A 26,666-nucleotide genomic window follows, 5' to 3' on the forward strand; every position below is an offset into this window, starting at 1 on the left:
AAGCGATTTCAATTGACCCCCACGTTCACCGAATTTGTTTTCGAAGACTGTTTTCTTTGGGGTTATTTGAAAGAAAGGATATACATAAATAAGCCAGCGACCATATCACAGCTAAAACAAAATATTCGCAATGAAATTCCAGCCATAACACCGGAAATTTTACGAAAAGTTATGCAAAATGTACTCGAAAGAGCACGAATGTGCGAAGCCGAAAATGGCCACCACTTGCGGGATATCATTTTTCACACTTAAGCCAAAAATATTCCCCATTAATATACTGTATAACAAAAAAATTATTATAATAATTAACCATTAAATAAAAAAGTTATTACACATTCAAACCATATCGGTAGTTTTGCGTCACCCTGTATTATATATATATATATATATTAGATATACTATTAGATATTTTAGATATATTATTGTTAAATAGAGGACCAATTTGTTTCATACAAAAAGCCTGAAGATATTGATCTAGTGATCTGTTGGTTTATTTATAGAAAAAGGTATAAGGGGTGTGTAGGAATCTGGGGTCAGTGAGTCAAGGAGTGACGGACCTATAAATCTGTCCCTCCCGCTGTGGTACAAGGCAAAGAATCGAGAGGGACCAATTGGAGAGGTCATAGGGTCCCCCTAAACCAGCCTCTCCGAATCTGGCCTGCCACGCATATAACTTTTTGGTATGGATATATTGTACAAAATGGTTAATTATGAGATTTCAACAGTTATGCTTTATTTATTATTTGTTTAAATTTGTTAAAGAAAACAATATTGGAAAACAGCTGTTAGTAAATGATGCTATATTTTTGCAGTACTTACTTTGCCTGATGATTTGGTCATTAGGATATGTCTTCAGATTTAATCCACGATCTGGGAAATCTGAAAAAGAAGTATCCGTTTAAAATAACAATCTTACAAAGAGGAACGATCTGATAAAAATAATGAATTCCTTGAAAAGAAAATTAAATTAGACTTGTAAAGACCAATGTATCATAATGGGTAAAAATCCATAATGAATATCAATTATTGTTTACTGAAGGAGCTTGTTTCCCAAATTACATAAATTAATCTTAAAACTAAATTATGTTTCTTAGTTTGACCTTTTTAATCATTTTATTTTAGGGAAAATGTATTAGTTGTTTAAAAAAATCTACTCAATAATTATTATGATTCAGATTTAAAAGTATTATGTATAAAAATTATTCATCCACTATTTCATGCACCGCATTATGTAGCGTGTTTCCAAATTATTAACCCTGTTCTGACAGAAAGTGTTCACTTGTAAAGACTTCTCTCACAAGATAACATTTGCACAAGGATACTATAATAATATTATAAATTCATATATAAAGTAATCACAAAACACTAAGAATAGGTGCAATAATTATTATAAGTAGCATGAATTGCATTGTAATTTAATTTTAGATAATAATTTGATAGCGTTAATAATATAATATTTAGTAGCTGAAATAATAACTTCAAGTGGTACATAAAAGTAAAGTAAATTGTTTATAATAAAATAAATTCATTTAACACACTGTTTTCATAGCAATGATTCCTTCTAGTTTGTTAAATGGAGTGCACTTGGATGGTTATTAATAAATTAATATTGTTACGCTTCGGCTTGTAAAGCATTAAGCTGTAAATGGCATCCATTCTTACTGGGGCAGTCGAGTTCATCGCTATTATCATAAGGGCAGTCCACCTTTCCATTGCACCGAAGTTTAGTGAGTATGCAGGGGCCATTTTCACACCTCCACTCATCGTGCCGACATGTCTCGTCTTGTAGAAAATATACATAAAAGACATTTCGAGTTTATCGAAGTTTGCATCAAATATCTATTAAGTGTATGCTTTTTGCGGCATCAACATTATTTGTATTTTCATGGGTTAACTTGCACTGCGTTGGGCTAAAAAGGTTTTTATTAAGAAGGGTAACAGACAAAATATAATTTTCGTGTAATCAATGTTAATGGGAGAGATTGAACGAAGTTTTAGGAGTTCACTTTACATTGAAGCTGCATTATGCAAGACAAGTTTACTTTTAGATGTAAAATAGAGTATGAACACATTTTTGTTGTAGAAATGTACCGCAAAAAGATATCTGTACAATATGTGACATGTGAATATGGGTGTTACCTATTGGCCCCCAAGGGTTGCTGGTGGTAATCTCAGGTGCCGGCGAGGGTGGGGGGCGGGTGTAGGGAGGCCGGGTGACATAGGGCAAGGGAGTGGTCACACGGCACGAAGGCAGCCTCTCATCAGAGCCATCGGGGCAGTCCGAGAACCCATTGCACAAAGTCGCCCTATCCACACAATCTCCTGAAGTGCACTGCCATTCTGACGCTCGGCAACCTACAACATTACCCCAACCTTTACCAAACACTATACTATTCCACAGATAATAAAACAACAATATTTTTTATGTTTCTAGTCAATTTATAAATTCTTTCCTTATTCTGAAATGATAGGAATATTTTTATTAAAAGTGATATTAATAAAGGGTTTAATTAATGGGAAATGAGTTTTTCTCTCATAAGTAGTTTTGATACTTCAAAAACATGTTTTTTTATTGAAAATTTTCGAAGAAATGCATCTAGATTTAGTTATTATTTTTTCACTACAGTCAGATATATTTATGTATACATTTTTTGTAATCAATGGAGCGGTTGTGTCATAGATTATTTTTTTTATTTAAAGGGGTTTATGGTATGTAATTTAAATTTAAACAAAATTCAATGCATGTTAGCTCGAATTCTAGTATAAAATGTTGTTGTAATTTTTTATAATCATTCACTAAACAGATCCAAAAACGAAACAACAAAATTTCTAATATCTACTATATTGTTTCATTTCCTGAACAGAACTCATTCAAGATGATGCGAAAAAGTCATAAATATTAAAAATAATGTGATTATTACATGAGAATACTAGTATTATTTATTTTAGAATAATATTATCTGACTTTTAATGCATTGGCCGAGCGCCTCACAGCACAGACACGTCAGTATGGTAAATGTCAAAAACATTTTGTAATGAACTTCATGCAAAAATAACTATGGTCTGTACTGCATTTCGGATGCTGAACACAACCAGAAAATACTTGAAATCAGTCAAAACCTTGTTGCAACAAGTTAAACATAATTAACCTGTAAGTTTTTCAAAGTAATGTATTTTTGCATGACAACTATACAATACAAAAAAAATTGAATCAACATGAAAATAATTAACTGGAATGGTAAAACAAAAAATGGCATATTTTTATTTATGTATCAAAAATTAGGGATGTTTACTTTACTAAGGAATTATAACGAATTATGTTTCTACAGCTATTCTAAGGGAAAAAATAAAAATTACATGAATGCATGTTTCTGTTGATTATTTGTAACGGAGATGCATCATCAAGACACCTTTACTAAATATGGGAAAAAGGGGTGGGTTCATGCTTCTGCGATCATATTATCTGAAAAATCAAACAAGATATGATGACTTGGTCATGCAATTTGTGACCTGTACCAGAATTGAAACAATTTTGTTCGTCGGAAAAATCACGGCAATCGTAAACATTGTCACATCGCTGAACGTGCGGCACGCACCCGCCGGTGTCGCAAGCAAACTGCGACTCGCTGCAGCTGCTTCCCAGTCCTAGCGACAGACATAACAAACTCACCTTACTGCATTGCATCAATATATTAATAGTCACATTTCACCATCCTTTTCCTATCCCTAACAAATATATATTTAGAGACGGATTCATTTTATTTTACTAAACTGGCTTTTTCAGAATCAGATTACTGATGCTTATTTATTTCTTTATCAAATCTTTATGTGTATTTTCCTACATAATAAAAATATAAATGTGGGCTTACTGCCTGTTGGCAATTTATTCCAATCAACCCAGATCCTTAAGCCTCATCATTTTTTAAACTGAATGTGATAATAATATATAACATTATCAAAATTTAGAGTGGGTTTTAATAATTCTACTAATAATAATGCTTTAGGATTAATTCATAAAACGTCATGACAATCAACATTATAACATCACCCACAAAAACTTAAGTTTCACGAAAACGAAAGTTTATATTATTTTTTGCCTGTTAAATTTATTTTTTTACTGAATAATTAAAATTTTGGTCTCAATTAAAGGAGGGAATTTCCCATACTTTCGCAATAACTCTCATCGCCCCCATCACTGCAGTCAGCGACTCCGTCGCACACCTTGGTGTATTTAATACAGCTGTGGTCTTCACACTCATACTCATTGGACAGGCAGCTTGGACCCTGAAAAATACAAAAATACATTCAGGTAATAAGGGCTATGATTAGTGATGTAGACCCGGGAATATTCCCCGGGGAATATTCCCGGGAACAGGAATATTCCCGGGAATATTCCCCGACCTGAAATAATTTCCCGAAAACGGGGAATTTATTTTATTTTTAATAAAATGGTTTCTACACTTCTCTTGGATGCTTTATTGACTGTTGCGGCCAATATGAAGAAAACGTGCAAGCTTTTACAAAGTGAATATCCACTATATAATATCCCTTGGGTGCATAGCTCATACAATGCACCTATTGGTGAATGACATTCTTTCTACCAAATCAGCAAACGTCTTTATTCAAAGGGTTGTTAGTATCGTTAAGACCATCCGTCAATCACAAATACTGAGCGCATTACTAACTGAAATAAATACAGTAAAGAAATTGAATTCGACTCTACATCTTCTTGTCAAAACACGCTGGGGCAGTTATTCAAATTGCCTTGACAGCATGATGAAATGTAAAGTAAGCCTGCAAACATTTGCAGTAAACGAAGCTGCCTCATCTTTACCTCGTGATATGAAGAACAGCCTGTTGGACGATGATGTTTACTGGACAAGAGTGACATCATTAGCCGATGTTCTGAGACCGATTGTTTCCTGGATTACACAGCTAGAGGGAGACGATCCACTAACACACAAAGCATTATATGCTTTTGAGGATATTGAGAGTAGTCTAAGTAAAACTCTTCCAGGATCTCTACTGTCACATGTCGAAGAGAAGCAAATACTGGAAAAGGCGGCGCAGCGCAAAGAATTTGCTATTACTCCAATACATCTGGCTGCTGCCCTACTAGATTCAGGTTCCCAAGGACATCTGCTAAGCCACGCACAGCAACTTGAAGCATTTGAATTCATTGACCAAATAGCAAGTCATATGGAGACTGTTGATAGTGCAAATGTTCTTGTTGATTTAGCCAATTATAGGGCTAAAGAAGAATCATGGAGCAAGGCATTCCTATGGAAGTGTGTCGATAAAATCACGCCAGTGACCTGGTGGAAGGGGATGTGTGGGTGTTCTGATTTGTCACAGGTTGCCATAAGAATATTGACTGCTCCCATTACTTCAGCAGCCACTGAGAGATCTTTTAGCACTTTAGTCGCATTCATACAACACGGAGGAATCGTCTAACAACTCAAAGAGCAGGGAAAATAACATTTGTGGCACACAATTGGAAACTTCTTTCCTCTAAAAGAGGCTCTCAAGTTGCTCCCAAGAAAACCCTTTCTTCCACGGATGAGCAGATTGCTTCGCATCATAACGTTTCAAACCTATCTGGTACTCGCAAACGCAAACATCCAATTGACTGTGCTTAGGAAGAAGAAAACGTAGATAATCCTGAGTCGTGTCATTTTTACAGTTTTACGATTGATTTTTTATATGTAGCTTTTGCTAGCATAAAGTGTATATAGGCTACTAATACTGTACAGTATACGATTATATAGAGATACTACTCACTTTAAAATAATTTTGATCTGTGTTTTTTTGTTATTTTTCTCTTGGATCCTATTCCTAAATAGTTTAGTTTTTTTATGGATCTATCCTGCTCTATATGTACCATATGTGTGTATATTTTATTTTTTATTTAATAAATATTATTATTTTTGATGTATTATGTTGTTAAAATCAAAATTCCCAAAATTCCCCGTCCAGGGGAATATTCCCGGGAATATTCCCAGGAATATTCCCCAGAAATAAATTCCCGGGAATTTATACATCACTAGCTATGATATAACATGTATCCACTTCAAAGTTCACCACTCTAAAGTAATGTATTTTGTGAACTCTACTGTACGTAGGACCTGTGAATATATAATATGTATTTTATTATCCAATCAGAATATCATAACATAGTATTAGGATAGAGTAACTAATTTGTCTTTCATTTAGGCAGAGTTTAATCACACAACTATGAAGTTACTGAGGTGCTTTGTGAATTGAGAAGGACTACAACTACTTTTTGTTGCTTATTATATTATATTATCATGTATTCAATATCTATATGTTCTAAAATGGATAATTACTTTCCTTACTTGTCAGATTTTTTATGGAAATTATTTGAACTACTCAAAGATAATATAGTAAAACAGTACTCTCTCACTAATCCACTACCCCATAAACTGATGAGTGACTAATTGATGAAAGTGGCGGAATATAGAACATACTTACAAAATATACTAAAAATGAAAACAGGTATGTACATATATTAAAATAAAACAAATATGAAACTTTTTTCTACTTTCATTTTATTGACCGTAACCAGTTTCAGCTTGTTAAAGCCATCTTAACCGTCAATAAAATTAAAGTGGAAAAAAGTTTCATATTTGTTTTATTATAATATATTATAATTGAATTCCACCATGAATTGTTAATTTCAAAAATAGGTATGTAGGTACATATTTTATAAAAAAAAAACACTGCTGTCGACCATTTGCATTTTTTGGGTTTAAAGTTAAGGTGTTATGTTTATACTTTCCGGAAGACTGCATTTTATAAACAAATTCAAACCAAAATCGTAGCAGAACGAAACAAACAGTAACACAGGCACAGCTTGCTAGAATACACAGCAACCAAAATGTCATAAAACTGGTAAAATGGTCAGCTCTAGCAAGCTAGACGGCAGTATAGTAACTGAGTGTGTAAAAATAAGATAACCCAACCCATCAGTGTACAAAGCTTGGTACTGGAGTTTAGGCACACAGTGGACTACTAAATTACATATATGAATGCTGACAAATTATAGAGTTTGATTTTATGCTTTCATCTGGCAAAAATATCATAAATAATAATATAGGCATTATCTGTATTAACTGTATTAAAGAAGTCATCAAGTTTGGGATGTTTGAACCACTTCCCTTTTTTTTGAAAATTATTTCGTTTTTTGATTAACAACCAATTCACAGCGCATTTTATTTTGTGATCAGTAATTAGCATGATCGTAATGGCTAATTATTAATTTGAGGAAACGCTTCATTTTGGTCATCCTTAAGATGTTATGGAGATTGAAACAACATAACCTTAATATTTTTTTATGAAATTTTTTGGAAAAAATGCTTGATTTTACCTTTTTACAATCAATTTCATCATCTCCTTTTGTGCAATCCTCCCTCCCATCGCAGACCAGAGCGGGATCGAGGCAGACGCCATCACACCAAACGCTGTCAGAACATGCTAAAAAGAAGTTTCGCTTGTCAAAATGTGGTTTTTCCATACTTTGAGGGTTCATATTTAATTCTTGAAAATTATGATTATGTAAGGCTATGATGTAGAAAATACAAGATTCGCCTATAGTATATCAAACATTATACTAATAGCTTGACATGGAAAAATTTGATTGGGCATTGTCTGTTTGGATTTCTTGGATCAAATAAAAAATGGATTGAAAAATAATTAGTTATAAAGTTAGTTATTCCTTTGTCTCACTTGAAAAGTTATCCGTGTCGAGATGTAGACTCAATGGATCTGTAGTTGATTGATTAGATTAGCGAAATGTGGAATTAAATTTCTCATAGTCATTTGAAACCATTCAAACATGAGTGACATTAACAAATAATTGTCTTGAGATTTCTCCAGTTTGGTTTGCACTGATAAACCAGCCTGATGGACTGATCCTATTCTATAAAAGTTACGGTAAAAGCTGGGCTGAACTAATTACGCGGTTCAGTTTCTTTTTAGCAATAGGTATTAAGTTTAATGATATCTATTTGTTATAAACTTTTGCTTTACACATATGAGGGCGCAATTATCTTCTAGTCTTTATTAATTATTACATTTTAACTGGAAAAAAAATCGCACTTCGTTTGTAAAAATTAACAGTGTGTTGTGTTCTCAATTTTGCAAAATTATTGAAATCGCAAAATATGAAGCAATAAAAATTAAAAGACATTACTTAATAGCGACCATGGCATAGGTGTAGGCAAGGGATTATTAAACTAAAAAAATAGAGAAGGCAGAAAGAATATTAATTAATTAATAATGCTATTAAACTCTATGTACCGACAAGAAATACTAGACAAAATACAACATTCTTTTGCGACACATATAAAACCAACTATCAGTCAAACTCACTTACCAATAGGATGCATGATTTGGGCAACAAGTTTGGTGGTATTATAGATATATTCCATGATTCCCTTTATAATCTTAAATTCAAATTAAACCAACACTTTGTGGAATCATACAAATTATTGTAATAGATTTAACGATTAGATATGTTATTGTAATGTTTTATATTATATTTTGTTCTTTGTTATTGTTAAATATTATGTTGTTTAAAATGTTTCTTTACGCCATATTCTTCAAAAACTACTTGTATATTTTTTTAAAATTCTTCACTTTTATAACTCTTAGTATAAATTCTAACTCGATAACTTATGTAAAACTTATTTATAATCTATGTAAAAGCCCCTATGGGCGTATAACAACAACAATAAACAATATACATTACGTATATAAAAAAAAAAAAAAAAAAAAAAAAAAAAAAAAAAAAAAAAAAAAAAATACGCTTCCAATTTTAAATATTCTTTCATAAAATCTTATTACTCAATCGTTTTTAATATTTTTCTCGGTTCTGATTGATTTATCATATTAACTAATTTATAGTATACAATCTGGGGAAAACGCTATGCAAATATGATCTCGTAATTGTGCTAATTTCGATTTATGTTTATTATTAAAGGTTCTTACAACTGGATGGAGAATCTGTTGGTGAGCAGTCAAGTTCATCAGTCTCGTCATCACAATCAGAGATGCCATCACACCTCCTGTCTTCGGGAACGCACAGCCCACTGTCGCATCTAAATCAATATGAGAAAGCCACAAATTATTCATCGCATTTTCGATTACCTGTACACAAGGGAATCTGACGAGACATGTGAAATCGCAATTCATCTGAAAAACCAATACTACATTCATATCGCCAATTTCTTGGTATAAAACTAATAACAAAAATATTTTCTGAATTTTGTCGCATAAAACTGTTGCTTCGCAAAATGTGTCGCAATATCGCAATGAATAAAAAAATGGTTTTACCAACAACTGAAAATGCAATATAGCAATTTAGAATCCTTCTCTCCCCGCCAACGCCTTGTGCCAGTCATACATGGATCAGAAAAAACAATATCACTTAATTCGCACACTTTCCCATAATCGCGAGGATGTATATTGGTGTTCTTTATCAATAATTTCATAATGTGTGAATGTTTTCCAGGGGGAATGAAACACATATAAAAGGTTTATATGATAGATTTGTAACTTTTCTAGTTGATCAGTTAAAAATAGGTCTACATATTATTATAATATGATAAACCGCTGTCCAAATGCAGTTGTTCTAAATTCTTAAAACAATGTTTTTTTAAATGTGTAGAGAATAAATACTAATCTTGGAATAATTATACTACAAGAAATTTAGAATTAAAGGTAAATTTTAATTTTTTTATTACGTGTTTATCAATAAAATATGTTTTTATCATTACAGAATTCGGTGAATGCAAAATGGAAGCCAACTGATCATCGATTTGGGAAAAAACAATTTATTCACACAAAATAATTAAATTAACGCCATCTATGAACGAGTAGATTATAACGTATGTCTAGTTTAACCTTAAGGTTAAACGCAACGCTCGTTGTATTCTACTTGTTCACAGATGGCGTTAATTAATTAATTTTGTTTAAATACGATTTTGCAAGGTATTGCTTTACAATATTAAGACAAATCATTTGTTTGCGCCCGTATATACGCAATATGAATATGAATCAATAGTTTTGTTCGTTTAAAGACTTAATTCTTTCGAGAAAGGCACACAAATACAATATTTTACCGATGATTCAATCCAATATTGTATTTGTATGCCTTTCTCGATAGAATTGAGTTTTTATATGGACAAAACTATTTATTCATATTCATATTGCGTATATGAGGGCGCAAACAAATAATTTGTCTTAATACTGTAAAGCAATACCTTGCAAAAGCGTATTTAAACAAAATTAATTAATTAACGCCATCTGTGAACACGTAGAATACAACGAGCATTGCGTTTAACCTTAATGGGTGTCAAAATGCATTTTCAACTGTCACACGCTTTAACAAAAAATAATATTTCTAAATTAATTTTAAAATTTGCATTCTACATATTTTTATTTGTTTGGCATTTCACTTTATATTTTAAGATAACATTAAGTTTTTCAATATATATAAGGATGTCAAAGTTTATCAATGATAAAATTTTATAACAAGTAACTTTTAACAAATATTTTTATAAGGAGAATGAAATATAATTTTACTATCCATTTTTATTCACTGATTGATCCTTTCGGAGGTATTCAAGCAAGAATTATAATGAATTTTAATAAACAATAATGATTTAAGAATATTTCTGTCAAAATTCTATCCACACCAGGAGAATTCGTATTGAGCAGAATCACCTGTCTTTTCTGACGGTTTAAAATAATCCCAGGGAACATATTTTTTAAATACATATTTCAAGTGTGACAAATCACATATAAGTGAGAGCAAACCATTATTCAGATAAGTATTTTTTAAATGCAAATCAATAATAAAATTTCCCAGATTGCGAGCGATGCACAGATATAAAAATATCATTTTTCTGGTTTCTATTAATTGTGTAGATATTGTACCAACATTTTTTTCACTCTTTTGAGTGAAATATATGTAATCGTGGTACAGATGGTAATAATCGACCAGGTAACAACTCATTTCCCAATGATCATGGGTACACACAACCTTTTAGTTAAGAATTAGTAATGTTATCCCTATGTGGTATCCTTCCTGTAACCTGTTAACCTTCCCGGGTCTGTACCTGAATTCATTGTCTTGGCAAGGCCCACAGTCCCTCTCGTCTGCCATGTCATTACAGTCCGCCTTCAGATCGCAGCGTTTGGAGTTGTCCACGCATGTACCATCTCCGCACAGGATGTCACAAGGAGCTGAAGATGCTGCAACATCAACATAAGCGTATTCAAGTTTGGTGATTTTGTGATATGATATGAAATTACTAAAACCGGAGTTTCCATTGCACCGTAGCCGTAGAGGTTGTCTCTTGGGGGAATGAATTGGAAAAAAGTACGAGATGGCTGGATATTACTTCTGTTTATAAGATATTATCTATCTTTTAAATTTCCACTTGCAGAATAGGAGGGGTTAAATCACAGTGAAATTTACACCTCTCACGCTGAGGACTGTATTGAGAATTACAAATTGAAAGGTGACATGTACAAAAATGAATAACTTAAAAAAAATTGCGTGGATAATTTGGCGGTTACATACTGAAGTAAGAACTTACGGCAGTTTTCCTCATCGTCTCCAAAGGGACATTGCTTGACGCCATCACACTGATATTGGTTCGAGATACAGATCGCAGCTGCTCGGCATCGGTATGCACCCGCCGCGCAAGCTGGGGCTGCACAAAATACACAAAGAAATTAAATAAACAATTAAAATAGGTTTATGCATTTGGCTATCTTTGGTAATGAATTTTAATTTATCTATGTTTTGAATACATAGACTATAAATATGAATATGTAGGCATTGCACCTATTTATATGGTGCTGATTTTGGAGAGGTATGCAATTTTTTGATAAAAAATGAAATTTTTCTGGCTACTCAGGAAAATTTAGAAAAGTGGCAATCAATACACTTTAACACACTCTTTAAAAGTGATATAAAGTCATGAAAAGTGGTGAAAAATACTGGGTTAAATAGGTTAAAAGGTTAGGTTTATTTGACTTTTTTCATCACTTCTAATGTCTTCACTTTTCTAATATCACCTTTCAACAGTGTATCGAATTGCCACTGTCCTGAGTTGCCATGGAACCATTTTTATTTGTTGACCAAACATTAGAATATTATAACCAAACTGGTGTATGTAGGTTTTATTTAAAACTTTTGCAAAGTGATCACCACAATGCTTACGTTAGTGGGTTGGTAAATTTGTTTCAATTAATAATAGATAATTATATCCTAAAGATATTATCAATATCATGTATTTTTATTGAACAAAGTCATATAACATAGTTATAATTAAAGTGGCGAACTTCATCATATAAATCTATATTCCTAAAATCGAAGTGGAAAGAAAAAATAGGATTAGTAATAATATCTAGACATCTTATATTTACATAAAGGACATTCACAAATATAAAATAATTTTAAAAAACTTAAGATAAATAAATATTTTATTAACATATTAAGCACATCATTGAATAATATGAAATAAACCAAAAGGATTTTTCTTTATCCACATAGGTTGGTAGGTAAGTAATTTCCCAATTCAGAATTTAAATATTATTATTTTACAGAAATAAGATATAATAATAAAATTGTATATTATTCTAATAAATTAATAGTGACCGACCGAAACTAGATTTTCAGCCAAAGCCTAAACCGAAAATTGTTTAAAAAGCACAATGAAATAAAAGACATCGGTTTTGATGAGTAAATCGGTTTACTTCAACGCTTTTCGGTTATTTTTCAATTTAAACCGTAGGTACTTTAACTTTAAGGAATTACAAAAATACAAATGATGTAAGAACTCAATGAAGAAGAAAATAAAACTAGTAAATCTAAATGAGACATGAAAGAGAACAAGACTCAGAAAAATAAAAAGAAAACGGTCACAACGGAATCGGGTGGTTTTTAATACGCCTGTCTATGTAAGACAAGAGATCCTGAGGTCGTTTCTTGTTCTGTTTCATGTTTTATTTATATTTATTAGTATTACCTTCTTCTTCACTGATATATTGCATTGATTGGTATAACCTTCAAAATAAATAATAAATTGGAAATTGTTCCTGATCTAAGAACTTCTTGATATAGTAAAATAAACAGTCTTGTCTTTAATAATCCTTATTTTAGACAATAACCATACAACAAACAATTATTAGAAACTGGCCGAAACCGAAACTTCTGTCGGTCACAATAAATTAATGAAAGGAAATAATAATTAATAAAGTGACAGTGATAAATTAATATGAATACTCATAAGTGTCGCCGGTAGTTTTACCTGATCATTAAATAGTAGATACCTACATATTATGTATTATGAACTGGTAAAATCTAAAAGCCGAGGCACACGAGTCAACAAGAGTAGGTACATCTTAAAATTTTACATTTCCTCTTACAAAATGATGGTTTTGACCCATGGACCATCAGAATGTCTCTCTGGTATATGTCATAATATTAAAAGTTTGAGTACAAACAGTTAATTATAGTCATATAATAAATTATATTGATTGATTTCATGATCCTTTTCACCACGTCTCAAACAAGGAACATACACACTTACTTTTTATTATTTATTAAGAAATATTCAAAATATACATACTTAAAACTATACTTACATATATTTTAATCCCAATAAATGTTTAAAGTTAAACAATGTATAACTATAGCCATACGAAAACATAGGTAGAAATTATATACATACCTACCTTTATTTTCCTATGGCTATAGTTAAACATTGTTTAACTTCAAACGTTTATTGGGAATATAATATATATGTAAGTACAGTTTTAAGTATGTATATTTTGAATATACCTTAAAATATATATATACTTGAAACTATATTTACATATAGTATAATCCCAATAAACGTTTAAAGTTAAACAATATATAACTATATCCATTCGAAAACAGAGGTAGGTATGTATATAATGTCTACCTTCACATCACAATGTATTGTCACTAAGCAATATAAAACTATAATATAGGTACATAATACTGTATTACATTAGTTACATTTTGAACATGACAAATAAATAGTTATTATTATAATACCTAATACATAGTAACATATTTCCCAATAATAGTAACAGGCAGGTACCTCGGTATAGCTAATGATTAAAACTAAAAAGCGTTTAATGTGATTTTTGTAGTTTTATAAGTGGTGTACAAAGAGGATTTTGAAATTGAACCGTTCTGTGTTTGAACGAAATTGGAGTTTTAGTATAACTTTAAAATAGGCCACTTTAAATAAATTTCTTGTCTTAACCGAATATTTATTGAATATATCAAATACTAGGCTAAAAATACTAATATTTAATTCATAAATACTTTTTTATTAAAAAATTTGTTCATTTTTAATGAATCGTCTGTATATTTTCTGTGTTTTGACGAACCTAGGCTTTTCTCTGTTCCGTGTAAGGCTATCCATTATCCATGTTAACTGCATAACAAAGCCTTGCACTAAAATCTATTTTATACTGAAATTATGTTTTATTTGTAAGACCGGGTACCTTCCTATTACACGGAGAAAACTTACTGACCAGGAATATTGCTAATTTATTAAGAATTTATTCAAATTATTCGTACTCCGATTAAAAGGGGGACGGCAGACCCTTAACGGATGAATTGACAGGTTTCCTAATAAACGTTTAGTAAGATACGAATGTATAATAATGATGTCGGAACACATGTTCATAAAATCCGAATATTTCCACATTTCGCCGTTGTATATTATTAACCCTTTCAATTCAGTCCCTTTATTTCAAAACAAAAAATTAATATCTCTTGATTTTGTCAAACGCTGTATCGCTTGTAAAGGATATTCCTCTTATTTTTTGAATGCTGCGTTGCAACTTTATTTCAACAAAAAATACCGTAAATAAAATGACAGATCCCGTTTCGGCTGTTTTGCTTGGACTGGGATGCATTATTATTTTTATGTTATCTTTGTATTTATGCATGTTACACTGTAAATTAATATATTTTATTCAATCAAAGAATTGTTTGTGCTATTGGTTTTTTTCCTTACTAATAAAAAATAAAGCTTTGAGACCTAAAAAAAAAAAAAATCTTAATTAGTGAACAAAAAAAAATGCTTGAAATATGGTCTCTATGTTGAAATAAAAGTGCGGCACTGAAAGGGTTAAGATAAATGCAGTTGTATGAACACGTGTTCCGATATATTAGGAATGTACTAAAAGTTTATCAGAAAACAGCCTGCAAATTCCGTTTTTAACGAGATTTCAACAAATTAACAATGCTCATTTTTCTCCGTGTATATATTTTAGTCAGAAATTGTTAGAACAGAATAAATATAACATAAAATTTCTCCAAATTTCAAATAGGCAGGCAATATTTCCGTAATGATAAATATTGTATGTGTAGCCCGTTTTTTAGTAAAATTATAATAAAGAAAAATAAGTTTTGCAGAGGAAGAATCATTGAAAAGCTCATAGTGTAAAAAATTATTGGATCCCTTTTAAGACTGGTTATTAAATTTACTTACGTTGTCTTACAAATTCCGGGTATTCGATGCAGTGATAGCCTAAAATCATTAATTTTCCAACAAAAACAACATTAAAATGCAACCATAACCACAAACAATAAGAGTAAAAAAGTAGTTTTTAGTTAAATTTTGAGAGTTAGATAATAATATGAATATCTGTTTTGAGGTCAAATGAATTGGCAATAATTTTAAATTGAAAATTTAAAAAAAAATCTGACACATGGCCGGAGTTAATAAAGACAAAAAAATAAGCTTATTTTGGTGTGTATTTTTTTTTGTTGTGTTTTGTTTTTTGTGCTGTTTAATGTTTCGTTTTTTGTTTTATGTTTTTGCTGTTTAATGTTTCATTTTTTGTTTTGTTTGTTTTTTTTGTGCTGTTTAATGTTTCGTTTTGTTGTTTTGTTTTGTTTTATTGTGAGAGTTTGATTTGAGTATTGTGTTTTACTGACACAAACCATTACCACATAATTATGATAAAACACAAGTTAAAGCGTTTGTACGTACCGCAGTTGTATTCATCCTCGCCTTCGGGACATTCGGGGATTCCGTTGCAATAACTCCTTTCGCCGATACAACTACCATCGTAGCACTTAAACTCGTGTTTGCCACATTGGCATTTCCATGCTCTGTTATTCCATTCCTCGCAGGGTGACAATGGCGGCATGCACCTGCGTGGGCCGAACTGGCGGCACCTCAACGGATGGAAACGTATCTCTACGGCGCCTAGTTTCATTTTGATATTTGCTAAAGCGACCACAACCAAATCATAAATACATTATTTATCAAACCAAACCTTTTATAGAGTTTAATATAAGTCAAGCACACCACTGCACACTTATTACTTTATTTTTTTTTTAAATATTTCAATTTTAAAAGTTAATAAGAAACAAAGTCAACAGTGTCTATCAATGTTAGAAAATTAATATAATACCGCTTCAAAGAAAACACATGTCCTAAAAATTGGTGTTTTTTTTTAAACCGTCAACAAAACACTTTTTTTTGTAAAATCAGACTCAAAGTTTGTCAATAAAATCGGCAGAAAAAGGACAAATAATTGTATGCAAGAAAAAAATTTTGGTGTTCTCATATGAATTTAATATTTTAAAATATCGCAAACATGGAGGCGTGTGTTGTATTAAAAAACCGATAGTGTCAAAAAGTTGACGAAATAAAATAAACAGAAATTAATTACGTAATATCTGGAAATCAAAATTCTGGAAAGCAATAAAATTTGCTCAAATTTTAGGAACTGGCTATTTTTTATTTCAGTTTGATAAAGCCTTAGAAGGCGAAACAATTGTCACGTGCAATAATAACTATATAACTTGTTCATAAATAAACTGTTTTTATAAATTGATTAATAATGTTATTGGAATATATAAAAGGAAAAAACGAAATTCTGAAAATTAAACTTGATAAAAAAAGAATTTAAAAATAATTGGCTATGTTTTATAAATTAATATTGGATGCATCAAAAATTTTCTAAGAAAAATTACTGTCACTGAAATCTTTGTTTCTATGTGTAAAGATACATAAATGTAAAATTTAACTACTAACCTAACAGAAGAAAGTAAAATAATAAGTGTGCCGACTACCATAGTATAAATAGGAAATCATATAATATATTTATAAATTCAAATAATAATAATCCAAACCAAAAGAAAATTACGTTAAATTTAAGCACAAATGAAACTTAATGAATCATGAAATCAAAATACACACGTCGCGTTGTATGAAATACTAATTATTATAACTGATGACTGAAGATATAAAATATATGAAACCAATCAAACCTCCGCAGCCTATCTCGTCAGAGGAGTCCGTGCAATGATTTAACCCGTCACATCGAAGCTCTCCTCTAATACAAACACCGGTACGGCACTCGAAGTCGTTATCTCTGCAGGCTAATAAAATGTGCATTCTTTGAACGTATTCAATTTCAAAATAATAAGAAACTCAATTTAAAAATTTGAAAAAGCAGATAGAGTCTAACCCACTACAGAATGAGAAAGTACCTACAATCAATACAAGAACCGAAACCATTTTTGTGTTAAAAAGATTCTGAGTAAAAAGCGTAAGTTATATAGTAGAGAGAACCAATTGAAGAGAGTCATAGTTCTCCATTAGGAATGATAAAACAGGAAACCCTATCAAATAGAAAGATTGTAGAAACATTTGAAAGATTGAACACACGGAAGAAGCCCCATGCACCATTTAAAAAAAATCAGAACATACTGCATCCAAAACCTTTCATACCGCATTCAGTATCAAAAGCAGAAGAAATGAGAAAGTTTTGTTTCAGACATGGACATTAAAAACTGGTTGTAAACGATAAGCAAAGAGAATAAATAAACCATGGCAGAAAACATACAAATTAAATAGAAGAAACAGTAATCTCAGTCAATGCAACTCTCACACCAATGAAGCATACATACAAATTAATCCGTAAAAAGGTTTTTTAACTCTAATTCGTATATCGATTTTTATTTTGTTTCATTAAGGATTGAACCTTCCTCCACAGAGACCTGCTCTTAACTGAAGCAAACTTTTAAAATACCTTTAAAATAATGGTTCAACTGAGGATTGAACCTTCCTCCCCAAGGACTGACTTAAATGAATGAACCACTTGAGCGCTATCACTTAAGGCAAATCCTAATTGGATGGTATCGAGATTTTTTTCGTATCCGTGTCATCCAATTTCAGAGAAATGCATGTGTGTGCGTGAGTACCATCTAAAGTTGGTAGAATACATTGTCATTGACAACGAATCTTTCAAGTTTCAGGTCGATCAGATATCGGGTGTCCACTTCAAGATTCCACATTCTTCATTCATCATTCATTCGCATATTCGTTTATTAAAGAAAGCAAAACCGAAAATAACGAATGTAATAATTAATAGGCAACACTCAGAGGAAAATATTGTTAGAATAGATATTGGGAAACAAGAAACAGCACAGAAAAATAAGAAATATTTAGTAAGTACTTCATAAAATTTACTTAAGGCGATGCACTACGTCGTGTAATATTTTAAATTGAGCCGCTATCAATAACAGCCCTTACCGTAGATGGCGATAAGGTTTAAATTCCCGATTAACACCATCCGCCTCTTTTGATTTATGCAAGAAAAAAACATGACCAAAAAGTGCCTTTTATTTTATTTTGTGAATGTTCAGGCATAAATATTAAAAAAAATTTCGATCATTTTATAAATAACTTAATTTGCCACACTATACAATAAAATCATAACCGAAAATGGGTTCGTAAGTAGGAGATTTTGAACTTTAAAGCAGTTTTCATAGGCCTTTACATGATTTTTTTCTGGGCTTATAAAAATACTTATCTAAAAAATACTCGATTATTCCAAAGGCCAAGATGTATTCTACTCGCAGTATTTAATTAAAGCATCTGAAACATTTCTAGGCGACCAAATTTTCAAACCAAAAACACATGATTTTGCATTACTACGTATGGCATCGCCTTAATCTACAAACTACCAACTCAATTAGTCAACTAAATGAACCTTGGATCTATAAAGTTTTTTTTCTATATAATGTCTATAAATACAAGTAAGTACCTACATTGTACATTCTATTCAATTAAAAAATAAAATTGTCTAAAAATATATTTCAAATACGAATTTTACATCATGCTTCGTATATTATTTTATATATTACATTAGGGTTCAACGTTATTTAAATGTAACTGAGAGTTTATAAATAAATAAAATAAAGATATTATACTAATTATCTTTGGTCAATAATTCTAACTACTACCGTTATTAACTAATTATTGTTACTCTAATAAATTCGAGGGAGGCGAGCAAAGAGATCTAAATTATTATTGAAGGTTAGAAATATTATACTAATTATCCTCTTTCAATAATTCTAACTATTACCGTTATTAACTAATTAATGTTACTCTAATAAATTCGAGGGAGGCGAGCAAAGAGATCTCAATCATTATTGAAAGTTTGAGATATTATAATAATTATCCTCTTTCAATAATTCTAATTACTACCGTTACTAACTAATTAATGTTACTCTAATAAATTCGAGGGAGGCGAGCAAAGAGTTCTAAATTATTATTGAAGGTTTGAGATATTATAATAATTATCCTCTTTCAATAATTCTAACTATTACCGTTATTAACTAATTAATGTTACTCTAATAAATTTGAGGGAGGCGAGCAAAGAGATCTAAATTATTTTTGATGGTGTTTATAATGTGTATGTTGTTGAATTTCTTGTTCATAAATAACTTGTTTTATAAAATTATAAAAAAGTCGATATGAATACGCTTGAATATATATAATATTACTATACCTACTGTTCTTTTGTGCGCGTACAGCATTAGACCTAACCAAATCTAGCGGTGATGTTTTTTTTCAAATACTTACCAACGTAAACACATTGTCGAACGGCACATGGTCCAAATTGCACAAACATTACAGAAAGTGTGGGTAACCCGACATAGGATAGCAGGAAAGCGAAGAGCCCAGTAATAGCTGCTGAAAATTTTTCATAAAAGACTTACGGCAGTTTTTCTCGTCGGATTGATCGGAGCAATCGTTATATCGGTCGCACTTCTTCTCGTTGGGGATACAGTAACCATCGCCACATTGGAACTGACCATAATTGCACCGCGTGCGGGCTACGTGTACCATGCAAACAAGAATGAATAACAGTCAGTGTAAGTAAAGTACTAGAGACTCACCGATGCAGTTTCGCTCGTCGGAGCGATCGGAGGGACAGTCCACATGGCCGTCGCATCGCTTAGCTTTAGCGATGCAAGTGCCGAAGTCACATTGCCACTGGTCTGGTGTGCACGCTATGGAATAGTACCGATTCTTCCTTACTATCAATTTTATCTGACAATCAGCGATCACTAACACTGCCCACAACGTTCGATTAAGTCAACGACTTTAAACAAAGAACGTGTTGTTACTTGTAACCCCATTTTATCTATATAAATCTGTGATTCCCAAAGTTATCAATAATACTCCCACAGACATAACAGGGGAGTATTCAATTAAAGGAGCGGCGAGTAGACCTTACAAATGTAAGTGAAATTGGAATTGTTGACCACCAATACTTCGTTACTTGTAATGTGCGGTCGCACTCTGGAGTCGATATTACTGGAGCATTTGCAGACTATTTTAAAGTTTGCAGTCAGCAAGCCGAGAATTTGAATGATTTTATACCTAGAAACTGTACTAAATCGATAGCGCAGAATGTATATATTCCAAACATCACCAAAAAGGATGTGTAATGATAGCAAATACTTCATTAAGTCTAAAAAATGTGTTAAAAACACAAGGTTTAAAAAAAATATCTTTTGACATACTTAAATCGAAAGGTCAGTAAATAATAATGATTGCAATATTTAGATAGCGTCGTTTTCATGAAAAAATCACCTCAACGACGAAAATACAGTGTTGAAAAAAAACTATCATCTTCCTGAAGTGGGAATTGGAGAAATAGAATCATTATGAAAAGGGGTGAATCAGATAATTTTGGGAATCTCTGATTTATAAAAGAGGGAATTTTAAATTTTGGCAAAGAATGTTAAATAATTTCATTGATATATGATATTAAATCTCTTAACGTACGGCAATCCGCCTCATCCGAAGCGTCCTTGGGGCAGTGCGTAACGCCGTCGCAGCGGTGCAGGACAGACAAGCACGTGCCGTCCCCGCACATGAACTGCCCCTGCTTGACACAGACGTGCACTCCGGACCAGCTCCCCTTTCTCCCTAACCGACCTCAACCAGCAGTCCGTTAAATGCAGCAGTAAAGAGAACATACACCCATGTCAATACATTGTTATACAGAATATATATAGAAGAAGTACATACCTAGTACACACTTGTTCTAGTAATTAAATGAATGATTGTCGATTAACATTTCTAGAAAATATTATTGGTATGATGTTGATGATGATGACAATATCTTAAAATCATAAGGTTATACAAAATAAGAAAGGCCACATTGTTGCGGCTCAGCAACAAAGTTGAACCAATAAAAGTAGCAAAAAACTTTTAAAATTTATTTGTAGGTTTTTGGTTTCATTAAAAACACACTTTCTAGGGCTGAATCAAATCATATTTCAATTTAACAATTGTGCTAAAAAGTACGACTTTTTCATTGATAATAGTCATCTACTACTTTTGCTGATCTTATTATAAAAAATAACAAAACAAGTTAACATTAGTTTACAAATAAAAAATCTAAATTAAACAGGTTGGTTCCATATAATAATTATAACAAACAGTTAAGCATGTACTTAAATCAAGAGTAGATTAAATCTAACTCTCCAGTATGCAAAGACGAGCAATGTGGTCGGTATCTTTCAATGATGCTCTAAATTATTGTCAGAAATAATATATTACAATGTGAACTCTTACTAAGTTGCAAACGAAAATGAGCTGGTTCCACATTTTTATTGCCTAGAACAAACACAACTCGCACAGAGCCATAGTACTTGATTAAACAAACTGTTTAATTTTCCGTCAACATATCAATAATATAATGCAAAAATGTTTTCTCCACCTACATTAAACAAAATTTAGATTTTCACATCTAGATTTTAGATTAAGTGAGATTTAAACAGTAACTTTGTGAAACGAGAAGAATCTGCTATAATATTTAAAAAAACTGTTTGTTATTTTACACGACCAGATCAGTATATCCACAGATTTCCTAAATGTTCGTGTTTATCATTGTGTCCGATCGTCCGATGTTCTGCAGCACTATAAGACTATAGATAGGTATATCCTATCTAATAATAATGCTGTCCAATTGTTGTGTAGTTAGTTCTGTCTAAGGCAATAGTGTAGCGCTGGCAGTGGTCTAATCGGAACTTGCGGAACATACCTTCAGTTGGACAGTTGACCTCATCGGAGCCATCTTTGCAGTTCAGGTAACCGTCACAAACCATCCTGCGCTCGATGCAGGCGCTGTCTCCACATCGGAATTCGTTGCTCAGGCAGGCTACAAAAAACACCACAAATAAACAATTAAGTCCTAATAGTTTTACATCACAGCCACTCTATCGGATCACTTGACTAGCCTAAAACGGGAAAATCTTCCTACTTGATAGACAAAAATTCATTTCATAATTGTCTTAACATAACTGAGAGAAGCAATACCAGCGACTGTGCGAGGCCAGGCTAGGCCTGTTTGTTGATGATGTAACAGGTGCTCAGCTTTTTAAAAAGCATAATATTTTTTCTCGAATTCATTAGTAATTACTTATCCGTTATTTTTTCACTTCTTCAGGAAGACTATTAAAATATTTTACGCCTTTGTCAAATGTAATTGATGTGTACTTCTTGTGTATAAAATAAAGGAGTTTTAATGTTATGTCTATGTCTCAATGATGAATTAAGTTTTAATTGTTTTAATGTGTTATTTATTGTTATCAAGTTTAATTTGTAGAAGTCCTTTTTAAGTTTTTCTTTTTTATATACAGTAGTATTGTTATTCAATTATTAAAAAAATGTTTATTTGTAAACAAGTTCTGCTGCATAATTATTACTGCGCGTGACTACCTTAATAATGTGAACAGTTTTATAATGCCTTCATAAGGTGAAATAGCTATTACGCATCATAATAAGAATGATGATAATAATTACACAGCAGAACACGTTCATAATTCTGTTTCTTATGAATTGAATAGTAATATTGAATATATAACAAAAAAACTTAATAATATTCTTGAATATATAACAGAAATACTTAATAATATGAATGTGTTAGCTTTGAGTATTTGTACTAAAATTAAATTTTAATCAATGTTTTGATGGGAATGTAGATGGTTTTTTTTTCAAAATCAATATAATAATTCATTCAAATAAAGCAGATACTTTGTGGGGTGACATTATAATTTAAAATGTAAACAATAACTTAGTAAACACCACTTTTATTTTTTATTTAATGCCGACCGAGTTTCGCCAAAACCGTAGCTAATACACAATATTTTACAGCCCCGACGAAGCTACGGTGGCCTTATAAAAGTTATTGTTTTATTTTAAATTACAATCATTCATCTTTTTACCATATTTACAGTGCCTGTAATTTCGGGGTGCTGTCGAGGGGTAAGACACTCGACTAGCAAGTTGGAAGTCGAGGGTTAATGTCCCGGTTCTTGTGCCGTTTCCCATTTTGTTTAAAGAATTTTTATTTTGACAGTTTGAAATTTAAGACCACTGTTATTCGACAATATATAATTTTATTTAATATATTATTTTAAATATAATCTTTCTTCTAAATAACGTGATTTTCCTGCTTTAATTAATTAAAAACAACTAAAAGACAACCTAAAGTTTTATTTCAAAATGTAATGCTTTTTAATTAAAAGCCAGTGACAATAGCTATTGATGAGTAGGTGTATGAAAGAGGGATAAAGCTGATTACGATATTTGCTTGGAGAATGGTTTAAAGTAGATATTATTAATAGATTTACTTACGGCAACCCTTCTCGTCTTCACCACCCGTGCAATCCACAACCTTGTCGCATCGTCTGAATCCCTCAAAGCATTTGCCATCGTTACAATGGTAATCATCGGGCTTGCAGTGATCTGGGGAAGAAGAATAAAAACAACAAAATTATTTTAGGGAATTTTCCATACGTAAATAAATTATATTATTATAAGATAAATAATTTTATAAATAATGCGATTAAAAACGGGATTGTAGGCCGTTTCCTGCAAACTTTTAGTGAATTCTTAATACGTCGGAATACGTGTTTATGCAACCGCATTTGCCTTGATAAGATATTATGACGAAATGCGAAAATAATAAGATTTTACGAACGCGTATTCCGACATTGTGATAATATAGTTGTATTTTACTAAAAGTTAATTAATTCATTCGTTAGATTCTTAATAAATAAGCAATACTATTTTTTCTCCATGTAGATGGATAGTTTAATTAAAATTATTATCATACAAGGGTATTAAAAAAAACTGTTCTACCCTGAAACGAGCGATGTAAATTGATAAATCTCTCTCTTCAAAGTGCTCAACACCAACGAGTAACGGATGGATTACGAAGATCGGAGAACATATTGGTTGAAGCAGTAATCCGGAGTACAGAAAGGTGAAGAGGCCTCTCGAATCGGAAACTTCACGTTCACCGAAACGTCTCTCCACCGATCCTCCCCATTCCTTAGATATCCGATCGGCAAAATGCCGGCAACATAACCTTTACGGAACGCCTTTGGAAACGTGATATCCTTGTACGATGAATAGTGAAGGCCTTCGACAAATTTGCCACGATTAACATTATTATTATTAAGAAAGAAATTTTTCTCTACAAGAACATCATTTAAACGCATAACATTCGAATAATAATGTATGCAAAGTGAGTTCTATTACTACCTTAAATTACAAGAAACAGAGAGAACTCTAAATAAAGATCCAATCATATCGAGGTGAAAGTTTTATTGACAGCAACTTCAAACTCAGTTACATACAGCAAGTGAGTGCAAATATCTATTTTATTTTATTTTAAACAGCTGTAAACGCGGGGACCCATTGACCAGGATCGTTACAAATCTAGGCGCAAGTCCCTATTGTGTAATTGAACAATCCTGCTTGCACAAAATGCACGAGAATTGACAACAGCTTCAGTGGTGTATTAGTTAGGCACTTGAATTTTAATGAATGTTCTCAGCTTGACCCCAATCGCAAACTAGTCCAAACGTATATATTTACAATAATTAATGTTTATTCACATACAGACAATTAGAGCATGGTGTTAATTTTTTTTTTACTAAATTATTCCTCCTCATAAGTGCAGCAAGCCGAAGCAGGGTTTAATGTGAACTTCAGTTTAACTAAATAACTAGTAAGGCTTTAGCTGATGGTAAAGGTTATGTTTACGCTGATTTATCAGGCTTTAGTTGACTACTCCATTATGAGGGGGAAGTTGCACGTATTACGTGTTCAATTAAAATGCTCCGGATGGTGGGATTCCCTTTAAAGTTCGACGGTTAACGGGTTGCTTTGCCGTAACAATACAGTTGTATACTTCTAAAAATAACAATAACAATAATATTTCAGAAAATATATATGATCGAATAAAAAATGAACGCTTCATTTTGTGTTGTAGCGTCCCTAAATAAAACGCTCAGATTAGGAAATCAAAACCAAATACAACAGGATTTTTAGAAATATGTCGGTCAGGAAGAAATTATACGTCTGACGACAAGCGCGGTTAGTGCGAGAAAATATGATAAAAAAGGGGGAAAATGTGGAGGTGCAATCAAATGTTCAGAGGAGTTAATTTAATTATTAGATTGGGTTACTAAAACATTAAAATAGAGAGAAAATATTTTTACTGTTATCAGATTTAATCTTTAATAGAAATGGTATAAAAGAAATGGCTTTTTCAAGTCATCCGATGCTCCGGACGATTGTTTAAAACTAAAAATAATCCTAACACAATACTTAAAGCCACAAAACGGTGAACAATGAAGGTGGGCCAAGTATGGGGACTACAAGTAGACACGGGACGTGATCTATATTCTCTAAGCTTGTGTACTCTTCACTATAAGGCGGCCACGTCCCTACCATTTGTCAAAGGTGTTAACTTTGAGAGCTGCTCCATTTTATGTTAAGAATATTTATACATTCAAAGTTTTTAATCTTAACAGCCAAGCTCTTGTTTCGCCCATGTCCTTAAAATGCGGCGAATATCAACAAAACAACCCACGCGGAGTTTTTTGCTTTCTAAGTGTATCGATCGACATAAAAAATCAATTAATATTCCAATATAGCTACGAAGTCAATAAATGTTTCTAACATAAAAATTTAAGCTTGAATAAAGTTTCTACACTTAGGAAAAACTGGCTTGGTGTATTGTACCTATATCCCCGTTAAAAAAATTTGATCTCAGTAAGTTCAAAGTTTGAAAATCTTTCTGTAATCTATAAATATCTTTGAAAAGCGTGACTTAGGTATAGTAATAGACACAATATCTATTATCTGTGCTCTAAGATCCTAGCCATCGATATGTGTAATGCGAATACATGTCGGCAATGCACATCTTTCTAAATATGTAAAATGCACATTCACTTGAGACTCGAGAAAACCGAC

At 31.8% G+C, this 26,666-nt stretch overlaps 2 protein-coding genes and 1 pseudogene across 6 annotated transcripts in view; 1 reads left to right on the forward strand and 2 right to left on the reverse strand.

The window, feature by feature from the left end:
• trol (terribly reduced optic lobes) overlaps window positions 1-26,666 on the reverse strand; it is a 298,108-nt gene that overhangs the window by 51,655 nt on the left and 219,787 nt on the right. For 3 of the 5 annotated variants that reach the window (XM_089645752.1, XM_089645751.1, XM_089645755.1), the window contains 10 exons: window positions 24,036-24,146; window positions 22,441-22,557; window positions 11,625-11,741; window positions 11,142-11,277; window positions 9,010-9,119; window positions 7,388-7,494; window positions 4,167-4,284; window positions 2,140-2,355; window positions 1,663-1,782; window positions 820-879 (listed from right to left, as the gene is read on the reverse strand). In XM_089645752.1, coding sequence (XP_089501878.1) covers window positions 820-879; window positions 1,663-1,782; window positions 2,140-2,355; window positions 4,167-4,284; window positions 7,388-7,494; window positions 9,010-9,119; window positions 11,142-11,277; window positions 11,625-11,741; window positions 22,441-22,557; window positions 24,036-24,146 — 1,212 coding nt within the window. The remainder of the gene's footprint in view (window positions 1-819; window positions 880-1,662; window positions 1,783-2,139; window positions 2,356-4,166; window positions 4,285-7,387; window positions 7,495-9,009; window positions 9,120-11,141; window positions 11,278-11,624; window positions 11,742-22,440; window positions 22,558-24,035; window positions 24,147-26,666) is intronic. The other 2 variants (XM_089645754.1, XM_089645753.1) reach the window with 1 other exon arrangement.
• Window positions 4,570-5,639, forward strand: LOC149412204 (uncharacterized; annotated as a pseudogene).
• Window positions 15,220-20,745, reverse strand: LOC149412205 (CD320 antigen-like). The gene is made up of 4 exons (XM_089645756.1): window positions 20,102-20,745; window positions 17,363-17,473; window positions 16,074-16,313; window positions 15,220-15,608 (listed from the first exon to the last, which is right to left on the reverse strand). Exons 1-4 carry the CDS (start codon window positions 20,229-20,231, stop codon window positions 15,562-15,564), a joined length of 528 nt encoding a protein of 175 aa, XP_089501882.1. The 5' UTR covers window positions 20,232-20,745; the 3' UTR covers window positions 15,220-15,561.

This window comes from Hesperophylax consimilis, chromosome 23, assembly GCF_061612785.1.
Source record: "Hesperophylax consimilis isolate HC1 chromosome 23, BYU_Hcon_1.0, whole genome shotgun sequence".
NCBI lineage: Eukaryota > Metazoa > Arthropoda > Insecta > Trichoptera > Limnephilidae > Hesperophylax > Hesperophylax consimilis.

Excerpts from the sequence above, each read along its gene's own strand:
- LOC149412205 (XM_089645756.1), bottom strand. The coding sequence starts at position 20,231 with ATGGTACACGTAGCCCGCACGCGGTGCAATTATGGTCAGTTCCAATGT. Across the intron at positions 16,314-17,362 it reads TGACGAGATAGGCTGCGGAG|CAAATATCAAAATGAAACTA; the intron begins GTTTGATTGGTT and ends TGGTCGCTTTAG. Across the intron at positions 15,609-16,073 it reads CGAGGATGAATACAACTGCG|GCTATCACTGCATCGAATAC; the intron begins GTACGTACAAAC and ends TAATGATTTTAG.